A 14,944-nucleotide genomic window follows, 5' to 3' on the forward strand; every position below is an offset into this window, starting at 1 on the left:
TCTATGATGGGCTAAACTATTTTAAAACGGGCAAAGAAAATGTATGCGGTTTTACTTCCCACCTGTTGGCCTTCCCCCCAAATGACCATTGTACACTGTGCCATTTAATAAAGAGGATTCCAAAGGGGGGAGACCAATATAGCTTCTGGGGAGGTCAAAGCTGTGTGCTGGAAAACCTTGGCAGTGTTGGGGCTCCAGACCAGCCCTAACATCTCACTTAAAATTTAGTTTTTAGTGTTTAATTACAAATGAAATGTCTATTAGTGAAAACATTTTTACATTTAGTTTGTTTCTGTAAAACATTAAATGAGGTTGCGCTGTCTCCTCCAGTGTGGACGGTGACGCCAAACACTGCGTCATCTACAAGACGGATAAAGGCTACGGCTTCGCCGAACCTTACAACCTCTACGGTTCCCTGAAGGACCTGGTGCTCCACTACAAGCAAGAGTCCCTGGTCCAACACAACGACCAGCTGAATGTAACCCTGGCCTACCCAGTCCTCACCCAGACCCTGCCGCAGCACCCTAGATGAAGGGCAGTGTGACACAACGACCCCCAACGGTGACCAGCACTTCCAAAGCATGGGGGGGGGGGCACACTCATTACGTACCACAGTACCAGCCGCAGTAAACATGAGACGAAAACCCTGTTTGTAGAATGAAAACAACATAAGCACACCGTTATGATGGAAGCTTTCAGACCATAGTTAGAAGAGCAAGAAGGAGCGAGAGTCGGGGAACTGGAGGTTAAAGATACTGGATGGAGCTCAGTTTTTTTTTTTTTTTTGCCTTGGCACCCACTTACCCTTCTAGGCAAAGGCCTGAGCTGTCATCCCCAGTAAGGACTTGGCTAACCTGGCTGCTCACCACACTGCACTTCACAACAACGAGATCTAAGAGACGGAGGGGGGCAATCCAGCTTTCAGATACATGGTCCTGGAAAGGTGGGGTGAAGTGGCTGGACAAACCAGTTACTTTCTATTAAAAGCTTGCCATAGAAAGAGCCTTGATTGACCACAAGCCTGTGTTGGGAAAGAGGGGAACTATGTAGGGTGGGATGCTGGGGTAGGGAGAGGGGGGCATGACAGAAAGCTTTAGAAAAATGTATTTTTAAAAGTTCAATTTACTTGTCTCCTCCAGTTTGTTGTAAGATCAACATTCTTTATAAAAATAGACATGGTATATTTGTTGTATTGTGATAGATATTCACAATAGATCAAATATATATATATATCCCTTTCCGTTTCCATTTAATCATGGGTAGTGGAGAAATCCCTGCAAGCTCGTTTCTTATTTCAAATGTTCTCTTCAAGTGCTTTCTTTTATACTGTAGCCTATAGCCATGATGGACTAAGGTATTACTGTTAGTATTCTTGAGATGTTCTCATTTCTATGCTAATACACTCGCAGATCATCGACCTATCAGATCTTAACTCTCAGTAGTGAATGGCTTAGTCTCTAGGAAGCCTATGCAGTGTTCTTTTCACAAGCGCTTGCTTTTATGTCGCAGTGTCACTACTACTCACGGTACTTCCTCTTTTGAGCTTGACTGTTGTTTTTATTTGACACGAGCTTGATTCACAGAGCTGTAGCACGTTGTTGTACAAAATGGAGAAAAAAATGTTGGTCGTTTATATGATCCATATATCTACCGACAGTAACAGGCAGTGTGACTGTCAAACAGAAAGTATTGAATGGTTTTCTTTTCAAGTGTGTGTGTGTGTCTCGTCGCATGGTATCCAGCTAAACGTGATCCCAAATGAAGGATGTCTTGTCATGTAGCAACAAAAAAAAAAAGATTGGATCCGTTTTGACAGTAAGCATGACCACGGAGGGCCGGGGGATTTTCCACAAGTACCATATGCATGAAAATACTTCTTTTGTTTAGTACCTAGACAACTTGCTCTAGTACTTGTGCTGTTTTAAGTGCATACGTCTTGTGTACTAGACCTGTATAATGCGCAAACAATATTAAGTGAATAAGAATACATATAGATTTACAGACACACTGTCGAAGTGAATTCCCTTCGCGGGTACTGTGCAGTACATTTGTCGTGCGGCTTAAAGGACTTCCTCTTGCCCACTCGTTCTATCCCTTGATTCGTTACTAAAAGCCTCATGTAATGACACCGAGGATATTGAGGATTTTAAACGTGGTGGCGCTTTTTAGATTTCTTGAGAAAGAGGAAACTTCCCAGAGAAAGGGAGTTTTGTTCTTTTTTTGTAGAATGTGCATAAAAATATGTCTCACGGTGGGCGCTCCTTTTGGGTCGTTTTAAACATGATCATTTGCTCAGAGCAGATGTATTTTTCCCGTGTTGGTTGTACAGTTTAAGTACGATACATGGATACTGCAACTGAATAGTCATGCTATTGGATTGGTTAACTAGTTGGAGGAAATTGGGAGTAATTTGGTTTGGGTTATTGTCACATTTTAATTGGAAGTTGCATATTGGTGAGAGCATTTTGTGTTCAAAATGTATTTTTGGTACAAATATTATTAGAAGAAAATAATTATCTAAAGGAAAAATAGCTTGGTACTGTATAGTAGTGTTTTGCACAGTTCTTGGCCAGAAGAATAGCCTAGAATTAAACTCGAAGTGACAGTATTGAGAGGCCTATAAAAGAGTGATTCACAAAGTTAAGAAGTGCCTTAGCTGTTCTCTTGTCGTCGTCATTGTTGGAGGAGCTTCTCTCCTATAGACCGTGCTACCGCATACTGTATGCTTTGTTTAAAAAGCATTTGCCAATGATCTAATGTCAAACCCCTTGAAGAGAACTGGCAAATGCGCGTAGTTGTAGTCTTTCCTGTCGTGTGCGAGGTCCGAGTTATGGAGATTGTGTTAGTTTAGTTATGCTTCTCTTTTGTTACATCATTTTTAATAAGTATTTTTTTGTGACGGGCTATAGCTTGGTGCTCTTCAGTGAGCGAGGCAGTTTCCTTTGGGGTTTTGTTGTATAGTTTATTGAATCACACCTAGAGTGGATAGAAATGTGAATACACAGTCGTAGCCCAACACGTAGCGTTTGTCCTTTTTAATAAGCCGAATCTCATTCAATAAGCTCTTAAGTGAATGCATGCAGTACTTCTCACGGTGTTTTCATGTCAATTCCCTGTGAATTCATATCCTGTTTACCCATCTACTGACTCATGTATTTACTCAGTCCATCGGACCAACATTTTGCAAATGCACTTTTTCCTTAAAGAAAATTCCACCAAAAATGTTATTTTGCTATTTGCTTATGATGCTAAATGTAGCATCATCTGATGCAAAATGCATCATACCCGGTTGTTTTTCTGTGTTTTGAAAGGCTTCCATCTCGAAAACTGGATTTGCTGACATGGAAAGAAATGTAGGACTATATCACAAGTTAGTCCTATATATATATGACTTCAACAGGGGACTAAAACAAATACCAAAAGAGAGTTTTTGGATGGAGTTTTTCTTTAATCGAGTCTCCCAAAATTAGTTAATTCTAAACTGCATTAGTGAAACTCAGTAGGCCATGATAGTATTGTTTGTTTTATTAAGTGTCATGTCAGGGATGTTTTAATCGGACTTTCTTTGTGAAACTGTGTGGGGAAAAAAACATTCAGTGTTCCCCTTACTCGATACATTTGGTGGAGGCTTCACGAACTCTGAAATTGTAAGCCAGTATTTGGGGCAAGTAGGACAAATGTCCATTTATTGCTGTTTTTCACGATTTTAATTGTTTAACGGTGTTATAAATCTGTGTTTGGTTTTGATTGTGCCAGGCCCACCCATTTCCCATTCGAAAATGGGTGACTCGTTTCAAACCAAATGAAAGGGAAGCTAGACAATATGCAATCGGCATATTTTGTCGGTCCTCAACGCTCCAACGGTATGGATGTCATCGCGTCACATTAATGTCACTTGCATTAACTTTAATAACACATGTGCAGTGATAGTGTTTCGGCGGTTGTGCCCAATGAGATGACTTGGAGCAGGGTTAGCTTTGAGTTGTCCTTTAACCAGTTATCATGAAACCACGTGTTATAGCACCCTCCAAAATGTTCAGGTGAATTATCCAGGCCATTACTATTGCTTATCTTTGGTACAAAACACCTGTAAATAGTGGTGTCATACTTCTACCATATCAGTTACCGAATATAAGTAATTAACATGTATTACGTTTGAATATTTAGGTTTGAAGCATATTTGAAAGAAATATATTGAAATATATCTTGACACATTGTTTTGGGTTATATATTCTGATTTTAATTATGCTGGAAATGGATCCGAAACAGACGCTGACTAAATGAGCTTAGATGTGAAACACGTCTATTGACAAGTGCCACAGCAGCTTTGCGTCAGTGGGCCAAGTCATTTCTAGTTTTCATGTTAATGCCCTGATGTGTAAGTAATAAGCTAAGCTTTATCATTATCACTAGCAAGCGTTCCTTTCTTGTATTGGTTTTAATTGACCCGCAATGATTGAGGAAGCGGAGGCAGGCTCATCTACGTTTTAAAATCCAGCTCTGAATCTAGTTGTCCATGATGACATACTGATTGGCCAACATTGGCCCCATTCACCTACACAGATGTGTGTCTGTCAAATTTGAGTAGAGATTATCAATAGTCTTGACACAAGTGTCTTTCAGCAAAGCTCCATTGTTGCTACCCTACCAAGGACGGTGACGACAGAGTTGACCAATACTGGGACTGACTGGTATCTAGACTAGCCTGTATATTTTAAGATTATAAAATGTATTATCTGAGCAGAAAATAGATTCCTATACAGATATGCTTTATCCATAGGGATGGGGAAAGCACTTTCTTTTCTTTCATTTATTTGAAATCATGTTGGCAAAATTACATGAAAATATATTCTCAGCTTGGAGATTCTGGTTCTGTTTTTTTATATTGCGAGAGGAGGCAGTTTGAAAGTGATACCAGAGGAGTGTTTGAGGTATGAAAATAACGTATGATTCGAAGAGAGGGGCATTTAATAATCAGATAAAAGTCCCCCAAATGCACTAGCCAACACATGATACTTCATACTGGCCAGACATGTTGACAACAAGTTAAGGAACAAATTTCAACCGTTCAGAAACACTCCTTCAGTGAATAACCAACCTTTGTAGATGGAACAATGATGTCTTTGGAAAGTGTTCCTTTATGGTGCCTAGGGTTTGTTTTTAATTAGATCTTATTTTTTAAAGTAAATTGATTTGTCTGTCCAAGTGTTTGTTTGTTTATCTTTGTTAATGATAACCTTACAGAATCTATAAAATAAGCTAGCTTGAATATTTTCCTTCATACAGAAAAGTACAAATGTTTACGATATCTAAATAACCAAATAGCAAGTATGCGTTTGAGAGCCAATCTGTCTGTCCCGAAAAGGGACTCCGATAGATTGATTTGATTTCTTTTTTTCCTTTGTCATTTTAAACTTGAAAATGTTATGACTGCTTGTTCTTTTGTTTTTGATTATTTTTTTGTACTTGTCAAACAGTGCTCCCTCTAAAAAAAGAAAAGAGGAAAAAAAAGAATTGTTACCGTCTTCTGCTTAGAACAGAATCGACGAAATCATTTTTTGAATGGCCCCCGGGCAGAATGGTCTGCAATGGGCCCTCTTCCCTGAGTGGCTTAAAATCCTTGATCTCTGTTCCTTTACCTTCTGTACTGCCGACTACTTCATCTTAGACTGAGCCTTGTGTATCCACGGCTGAATCTTAACTTTAGATAAAGGCTTAACCTTGCGTTTTTTTATTATTTATGTCAATGGGACATTTTGAGTTGCTCTTGCAGATCTCAGTTAGGATTTGGCCGTAGATTGCACCCTAGATGATTTGGGAGGCTTTAGTTTTAAGGCTTTTCTAGTTTGAAAGAGAGGGAGGTGCACACTAATTGGTGAAAAATGTATGTCTACAGTCTTGGGTTGAGTCAACTATTAAATTAATTTGGAAATGTGTGAAAGTGAAGAGGCATGTATTTCGATTTTGCACTAAGTCATTCTCGTCTCACTACACTCTAAGTTAAAGACGTTCCGTGACTTGCTCTCTGTCATTCAAAACGTTTTTTTATTTGTTCAGTCTTATTTGTAAAATGGGTTGACTCCATTTAAAAGTATGCTTTCATTTACTTCTAAAAGTTGATCTAATCTATGTAACCCTTCAATCAGGGTTGGGTAGTAACGGATAAGGTGAATGCACCAATTTGTAAGTCGCTCTGGATAAGAGCGTCTGCTAAATGACTTAAATGTAAATGTAAATTACATGTAACTGGCATTGCGCAATTTAATTACAAATACATGAAGTAGGCCTAACTGTAATCAGCCCGGATTACATTTTTTTAAATAACAATAATAATGTAATCAGATTACAGTTACATTATTAAAAACATCTGATTTACATTTGTGATTACTTCATCTAATATCAAGAGAAAGAAAAGGATACAGCTTTGTCAGCATTGCTATCATTTAGCACACCCTCAAGACTTCTCCCTTGCTCTCAAATATGCTAATGTTCTGCTGATCGCCCATCAAGGGTGGGTGGCTTCTTTTGTATTCAAACGGGTTTAGTAACTAGGTAAGGCTTCCAAAAGATTTTCCACCTAGCCTTCTGATCAATCAGACAGTCGTCTGGACTCAACAGTGTACCCGGGTGCTGCTTTGTAGCAGTGCACTTTGGCTTTGTGTGCTCCTAGCGGGAGAGAGAAATGCTCTCTGATAGCTGTCTGGGCAATAAACAAAAAACACAGTCTTGAAAGCAACCACTGTTGTTACTCTAGATGAGAAGAGGATCCCAGCTTTCTGTAGGTTTACTCTTTATATTGAACAAAGGGCACTCACGTCGGCGATTCAATTCCAAGTTGATTGCGTAGGCTTACTCATCATTATTAGTATTCATTAATTTACTGATTAATAATCAATTACACAGGTATAATTAGAATGTAGATTTAGCAACTAGCTAACCACATCATCGGGTGTTGAATGAGCCCCAAATGATGTAGCCTAAAGTGCCCAAAATGAAAAAAATGAAGATTCGGGAACCCTATTGTAACAGTAAACTAATAACAATTGCCTAATAGTCAAACTCAAAATTCATCACAATGACTGGTTTAGATTGCACATCAAAATATCTGGAATCATGCATTCCTGCTTGGACATGTTAGATTAAACAAATGTATTTCTTGAATCATACTAATACACCTCCTTTTTAATTAAGCATTTTGAATGACTAAGTTAATTAGGCTACACATTCTCTCTATTGCGTGACCAAATCATGGGTGGGTGCCCCAACTAAAACCATTAGCATGGAGCCTGCTCTAATACATTAGAATATAGAACTTGTGAATTATGGTCCCCAATTTGGAAATAGTTATGTTGCTAAATTAATAATGTATGTTATTTAGCAGACAGATTTTATCCAAGCGCCATGCTCTACCAACTAGGTGCACTTTAAACATTTTTAGAAAACATCTAGGTGTTAAAATATATTTTTTAAACTAAGTCATCTGATTACTCAAAATGAGTAATGTAATCCGATTACTGATCATTTTTCATGTAACTGTAATCTATAACTGATTACATTTTAAATTATCTGGCCAACACTGCCTTCTATGTAGAGTTCATCCTAAGTGGCTGTGTATGTGATCATGTGACTGTCATTAGAATGCAGGTCAGGTACAGTACATTTTGACAAACCTTTCTTTGGAGAAAACAAAGTACAGTATGATATGATTCTTATTGTTCTGAGATGTGGTGTGAAGTTTTTCCCTTTTTCAAAACGGTGACTGGAAATTAACGGGACAGTCTGATAAAGCTACTCTAAACCAAAGTGCAATTGAACTCAGAGGGAGCACTGTCTGTGAACCAGTGGGAGTCTACTGGTTGTGATGTGCACAATCCTTATGTACGTAAAATGATTATTCTCTCTTCTTTCCCCAATCGGTCTTAATTCAGATGCAACATTTTGTTTCTTTCGTTTTCTGTGTACAGCTTGCTTTGGAGTTGTTTGTCTCAAACAGGTACTCTTACTTCTGTACTGTTATTTCCTAAGGTTGATGAAATTATTTTAAAAAATCTATAAAAGATGTAAGAAAAAGAAAGAAAAGGTCTTGTGTATTTTTGTCAGTAAGTTTCAGTCAAACCTGCGAGAAGAATAAATGGGAAGAATTCAGAGAGTGGGAGCCTTTCCTACTCTGAGGATAGTTTGGGTCAATTCCTTCTTGAATTCCTGTCAGTTGAAGGCTATGGTAGACGTGTGACGCAGTTGGTATTGCATTTAAACCACAGGAGGGTGCCATTTTCTGGATGAATTTCAACATGTGTGGGCCTACACACACATTACGGGTTGGAATCAATCAAACCTGTACTGACTGTATTTGTGCCAAATTTCAGAAGAATCACTTATCTCATGTTCAACGAAAAGCATATTTGTTATTACTATATGTTCAATTGCAGTGGGGTGGACTCCGTTTGGGTTACATTGAAACATGCATTTCCTGGGGTTTTAAGTAGACAATTCCATAAGGAGTTTGCAAGAGAGCAGAGACAGACCGAGGCAACAATCGATCCTTCAAGGAGAACCGACTGTACAGAAGAGTAGTCCAGTCGTAAAGAGTCAACTGTCACAGCATCCTCATAAAGTCATCCTCCTGTGCTGTTTGTCTCTGCACTGAAGATTGAGACATCCCTAAAAGGATCCCATGACACTAGGTTAATCTTTAACAATAAATTAGTTTTTTTTTGCTGTGGTGTGCATTGCCCATGAGGCCATGACTCTTGAGTAAGAACAGTCAGGTGGTACGAGGAACAGTAGCAGGGTTTCTAATCATAAAGGAGGAACTTCCAAGATCTTTGAGCGAAGACAACACTGACTCACCAGAGGCATGATTGGTTGGAAGTTACAATTGAATACTGCCACTGATAGACTGATTGTGCAACCCAACACTACTACGAACATGTTGACATAAACCTCATATTGCCTCATTCTGATTAGAAGTAGTTTTTAAGGCAATGTGAGAAACTTGCTTCGTAAAGGACACTTGGTTCATTGCAAGACGTTAGTGCTCCACACAGTCAATAATAGGCCCTTAAAGCTATAGAAGACTGCAGTAATGTAACAGGCTGATTTGGAAAGAGTGAGTTGTAACTGGTTTAATCCATCCGACAGGCTCAGAGGAGTAGTGCTCTTGCCTCTGCATCGCAGGATCGGTGGGTGGATCAAACCCCTGTTACAGCTCACTTTCCACATCAACCTGTTACAGTGATGTAGCAATGTAAGCATGCCTTGATGTGAATATCTAGAACAATATACAGTTGAAGTCGGAGGTTAACATATACTTAGGTTGGAGTCATTAAAACTAATTTTTCAACCACTCCACAAATTTCTTGTTAACAAACTATAGTTTTGCCAAGTCGGTTAGGACATCTACTTTGTGCATGACACAAGTCATTTTTCCAACAATTGTTTACAGACAGCTTATTTCACTTAATTCACTATATCACAATTCCAGTGGGTCAGAAGTTTACATACACTAAATTGACTGTGCCTTGCAAAATTCCAGAAGATTATGTCATAGCTTTGGGAGCTTCTAATAGGCTAATTGACTTCATTTGAGTCAAGTGGAGGTGAACCTGTGGATGTATTTCACGGCTTACCTTCAAACTCAGTGCCTCTTTGCTTGACATCATAGGACAATCAAAAGAAATAAGCCAAGACCTCAGATTCTTTTTTTGAGAAGTCCACAAGTCTGGTTCATCCTTGGGAGCAATTTCCAAACGCCTGAAGGTACCACGTTCATCTGTACATACAATAGTATGCAAGTATAAACATCATGGGACCACACAGCCATCATACCGCTCAGGAAGGAGATGCGGTCTGTGTCCTAGAGATGAACATACTTTGATGCAGTGCAAATCAATCCCAGAACAACGACAAAGGACCTTGTGAAGATGCTGGAGGAAACGGGTACAAAAGTATCTATATCCACAGTAAAACGAGTCCTATATCGACACAACCTGAAAGGCCGCTCAGCAAGGAAGAAGCCACTGCTCCAAAACGGTTTGTAACGGACTACGGTTTGTAACTGCACATGGGGACAAAGATTGTACTTTTTGCCGAAATGTCCTCTGGTCTGATGAAACAAAAATAGAACTGTTTGACCATAATGACCATCGTTATGTTTGGAGGAAAAGGGGGAGGCTTGCAAGCTAAAGAACACCATCCCAACCGTGATGCACGGGGTGGCAGCATCATATTGTGGGGGTGCTTTGCTACAGGAGGGACTGGTCCACTTTACAAAATCGATGGCATCATGTGGATATATTGAAGCAACATCTCAAGACATCAGTCAGGAAGTTAACGCTTGGTCGCAAATGGGTCTTCCAGATGGACAATGACCCCAAGCATACTTCCAAAGTTGTGACAAAATGGCTTAAGGACAACAAAGTCAAGATATTGGAGTGGCCATCACAAAGCCCTGACCTCAAACCTATAGAACATTTACGGGAAGAAATGAAAAAGTGTGTGCGAGCAAGGAGGCCTACAAACCTGACTCAGTTACACCAGCTCTGTCAGGAGGAATGGCCCAGAATTCACCAACTTATTGTGAAAAGCTTGTGGAAGGCTACCTGAAACGTTTGACCTAAGTTAAACAATTTAAAGGCAATGCTACCAAATACTAATTAAGTGTATGTAAACTTCTGACCCACTGGGAATGTGATGAAAGAAATAAAAGCTAAAAGAAATGATTCTCTCTACTAGTCTGACATTTCACATTCTTAAAATAAAGTGGTGATCCTAAGATGGGAATCTTTACTAGGACTAAATGTCAGGAATTGTTAAAAACATAGTTTAAATGTATTTGGCTAAAGTGTATGCACACTTGCAGGTATGATGCTTAACTTGTAATAATTGTGTACATGTATGAGCCTTTAATGTTCAGTTCATTATATGTATTATAAGGCTTATAAAATGTTTTGTCTATGTATCAACTTTTCAACTGGCTTAGAATGTTAGGTATAAGTAGTAGGCTATAAAAGGTATGGTATCAATATTTAGTCAGCATAACGATGACATTATAATACATTATAAACAGTTAAGTTATGCTCGTTTTACAACACGGTAATGAATTTCAATGAACAGCAATAAGAGTTGCATGAAACAAAGCTCCGAAATTATCTCCAGGTGATTAAAAAAAAAAAAACCTTTATTTAACTAGGCAAATTCTTATTTTCAATGACGGCCTAGGAACAGTGGGTTTAACTGCCTGTTCAGGGGCAGAACGACAACAACTCGTGACAACGTAAGCATTTTCAAGACAATTCCCAACTCGTGATGTGGCACAATGTTACTCGTCTCTAGATATGTGTTTTCAAATGGTCCCGATAGAGTCTGTTTTTTTTCCGGGCTACAATGTTACGCCACCGTTGTTTTTTTTATAGCGCTACTTTGCCGGTGCTTAGTGACGTTGTTGGTGGTCACGTGACTTAGAGAGCCAATCACATAATCGAACATCTTTTTAACAAGGAAGAGGGCAAGCGACGCAATTTAAATGACTTTAGATATTTGCTAGTTTTTTGTGGGTGGCGCAGAGTTTGTCATCTTGTGCTGAAGGAAAGATGAACGGTATTATTCTGCTCACACTTTTGACCATCTGGTCAAATGTAGATTGTACGCCGTGCTCATATTCTCCATCGCAGTGGTGTACCTCTGTGGACTCAGCCATCGAATGTGGGGTAAAATACATTCACGAGTTTCTTCTCAGGATTAAATGGATAGAATGTTTAGGTAACACTGCATTAAAACTTTCATTTTGATTACATGGATCGTCAGTCCTTGCATCCATAGCTATGTCTATTAATTTGAGTGTGGTTTAGTTTCTCCAGCTTTTTCCTGAAACGGGTGCGTTTCAACTCCTGATTGCTGCTTTAATAGAGAATGGAATGAGAGAATGAGAAACTTGTGGTGAATCTTTTTGTACATGGAAAAATAATATTAAAATATAACATCAACACCCATCAACTTTTTCTCTTCTGTAGGTCCTGATTGACATATCACATTTAGGACTACTAAACATTCAACCTAACTCATTCTGTGTGTGTCGTTTTACTTTTCTTGTGGCAGGTTCTGAAGCAGTGCCTGGAAGCCAATGCCACCAAGCCCAACACACAGGTGCAGCCCGTGCAGGTGGAGTTGTATTTTGAAAGTCTGTGCCCAGGATGCCGGTTATTCCTTACTTCACAGCTCTTTCCCACATGGACCATGTTGCAGGACATCATGAGTGTCACACTGGTGCCCTACGGAAATGCACACGTAGGTCTTATACAGTAGGCTAGAAATGATGATGCTCGTCTCATGTATTATGATACTTTATTGGATATTGCTTAGACAACGTAGTATCAGTGATTGGCGTTGAGGAATTCTGTGTTTAGTTTGAAATAATTTTCGTTTGTCTCACTACAGGAGTCTTTTGATGGGAAGCAGTATCAGTTCACCTGCCAGCACGGTGAGGAGGAGTGTCTCGGCAACATGATCGAGGTGAGATTTTGGTAACACTTTATTTTACAGCCCACTGTTTACCAGGTAGTTACTTGTAAATGACTTATTAAAATTGTATTTATCTAATAATTGCATAGTGATAACACTTTGGTTTCTCTGCGATTCATGGACACAAGCTTCACTTTGTAAGCTGAATTATTTGATGTAAGTACCAGAAAAGTATCCATTGTCACCACATAGCTTCCTAGTTAATAGCAGGTAAGTACCGGTAACAAGAAGCGTTCCAGTTTTAAAGAACATTTTTTTATCTTTCCTTCTCTCTCCAGACCTGCATATTGAATGCTACAGGAAGCAAAGCATTCCAGATTGTCTACTGCATGGAGGCCTCCACTGATGTTATTAAAGCGGGGGAGAAGGTGAGTGACATTACCTCTTACCTTCTTTCTCTCAACACAAGACCATGAAAAGACCACGCCTCAAACAATATATAGCAACCCCCTTATTTGTTTTATTCAAATGCTCCTGATAAATACGAACAGAGGCTGAAATTAAATCCAAAAATGTATAATGCCGAATCACTTTTCGTGCTTGGTGATTAATGATGAGTTCTGCTCTCATGTGGTAGTCTATGGGGTATGGCTGGAGGGCAAGACAAGATATGATCAGATGGCATTGTAAATATGAAGATACTTGGAAATATTGACAATAATAATGTTTCTGACCACCTGTCCCCTTGGCAGTGTGTGGCACTCTATGACCCGAACACCAAGTGGGACAGCATCATGGCCTGTGTGAAGGGAGACCAGGGGAATCAGCTGATGCATCAGAACGCAGTGAAGACTGGTGCCTTAAAGCCAGCCCACGACTATGTGCCTTGGATTGTCATAAATGGGGTTAGTTCACTGAGGCGCAATATTTTTGTTGTATGTGTCAGCAAGTTTACTGTATTGCTGACGGCTTCTAGTAAAGTCTGTCACGTTCGACAAAGTTTATTGCCTCAATTTGTAATATCCGGAATCTTCTTTCAGGAACACACCGATGACCTTCAGAAGAAAGCAACGTCTTCACTCTTCACTCTGATCTGTGGCATGTGGAAGGTAGGTTTTGGCGAGCATAATTACCATTCCAGTTTTAAGTGTTATGTCCTATCCATCTTGTCCTTTCTTCCTTCATTGTTTCTATACAGTGTATTCGGAAAGTATTCAGACCCCTTCCCTTTTCCACTTTTTTTTAACGTTACTGTGGGAAAAGTCAAGAGGTCTGAATAGTTTCACGAATGCACTGTACGTAGTTTTCCTGTCTATAAAAACCACTGACTAAGATCACATGATTAGAATGAGTATAGACTAGCCTTTGCAGATACTGTACTAAAAAAAATAGGTCATTCAGTCACCCTCTGAAGTTGGAATTTGTTGATGCCTTTCTCCACTAGAGTGTGCTGTGAGGAAAAAGAAAGATAAGCCTGCCATCCTTTGATTTCTGAAGTATACTATGTCCTACTATCCTTTAGGGGCCCGAGCCTGAAGCCTGCGGTGCAGCTCCAATGAAACGACACAGAAGTTACTGCCATGACGAGTAAATAATCTACATCTTACCAATACCACCGTATGCCTTTGTGTTCAACTTCAATTGCCAAATAGGGATGGTAAAATCTGAAGTTTTTTGAAACACTATCAATAATGTTTTAAACTGGTTTGACTGTCGGTATCACATAGTTCTTCCGATATTCAAGGAAAGGGACGTCGTGTATTGTATCACATTGCTCTGTGAATGAGCCTTCTGTGGAATGAGCTGTGTGAAATAAACTCTCAGTCATCTATTTTTAATGAAGGGACGAAATTAAAGCTAACTATTTTAAAATGACTCTGTCTTCACTTAATCTGCATTTTATGTTGAATGTGACAGGTGTTTAGCCTATGAGAGCAGATCTTTTGTTTTTTGACAAGCGCTGTGGTGTAATGGAGATGAATACCTCATTGAGTGAGGGCTCTTACAGTAGAAAGGCTTTGACGTGGTTGTCGTGGTTCTGCATGGCCTCAGTCTTGCCTAGGAGAGACCGCAGTCAAACCATTGATAACAAGCCTCTTCCCTGGTGGTTTAATAGAACTGCCTGTGCTGCATTCATGTTCTTCTATATAATGTTGATTATGAGCTAAAGGGTCGTGTCCTTCAAGATCATTTGGTTTGTCTATTGGAGCACAATTAAAAAAATGTATACTGGTAAGAAAGAAATGCAAGATGAGATTGAAGGTATGATGGCTACAAGATTTCAGGCTTTTTGATTATTCTTCGCTTGGTAGTAGGGGTTCACAGTGAAATTATTTGACCGTTAGGGAAGACACCTACATACAAGGTCTCTGGGTCAAACAGGGCAGCGGATAGGAGGGTTCAAGTGAGACTACTTATAACAGTGCCGCTTATAGGCCAATCAGTGCCAATCTTGACGTCTTTCCTAATGCTGAACAAATTGTCC

General features: G+C 39.4%; 2 protein-coding genes across 2 annotated transcripts in view; both read left to right on the forward strand.

Moving 5' to 3' along the window:
- Positions 1-8,074, forward strand: part of LOC124009278 (phosphatidylinositol 3-kinase regulatory subunit gamma-like) — a 61,799-nt gene extending 53,725 nt beyond the window's left edge. Inside the window, exon 16 of the mRNA XM_046320911.1 lies at positions 331-8,074. Within this exon, the coding sequence (XP_046176867.1) occupies positions 331-532 (202 nt within the window). The 3' untranslated portion in view covers positions 533-8,074. The remainder of the gene's footprint in view (positions 1-330) is intronic.
- A 3,433-nt stretch (positions 8,075-11,507) lies between these two features.
- On the forward strand, positions 11,508-14,331 carry LOC124009713 (gamma-interferon-inducible lysosomal thiol reductase-like). The gene is made up of 7 exons (XM_046321802.1): positions 11,508-11,708; positions 12,097-12,285; positions 12,436-12,510; positions 12,798-12,887; positions 13,212-13,364; positions 13,500-13,568; positions 13,982-14,331. Exons 1-7 carry the CDS (start codon positions 11,592-11,594, stop codon positions 14,048-14,050), a joined length of 762 nt encoding a protein of 253 aa, XP_046177758.1. The 5' UTR covers positions 11,508-11,591; the 3' UTR covers positions 14,051-14,331.
- Positions 14,332-14,944: the final 613 nt, after the last annotated feature.

This window comes from Oncorhynchus gorbuscha, linkage group LG22 (genome assembly GCF_021184085.1).
Source record: "Oncorhynchus gorbuscha isolate QuinsamMale2020 ecotype Even-year linkage group LG22, OgorEven_v1.0, whole genome shotgun sequence".
NCBI classification, from domain to species: Eukaryota; Metazoa; Chordata; class Actinopteri; order Salmoniformes; family Salmonidae; genus Oncorhynchus; species Oncorhynchus gorbuscha.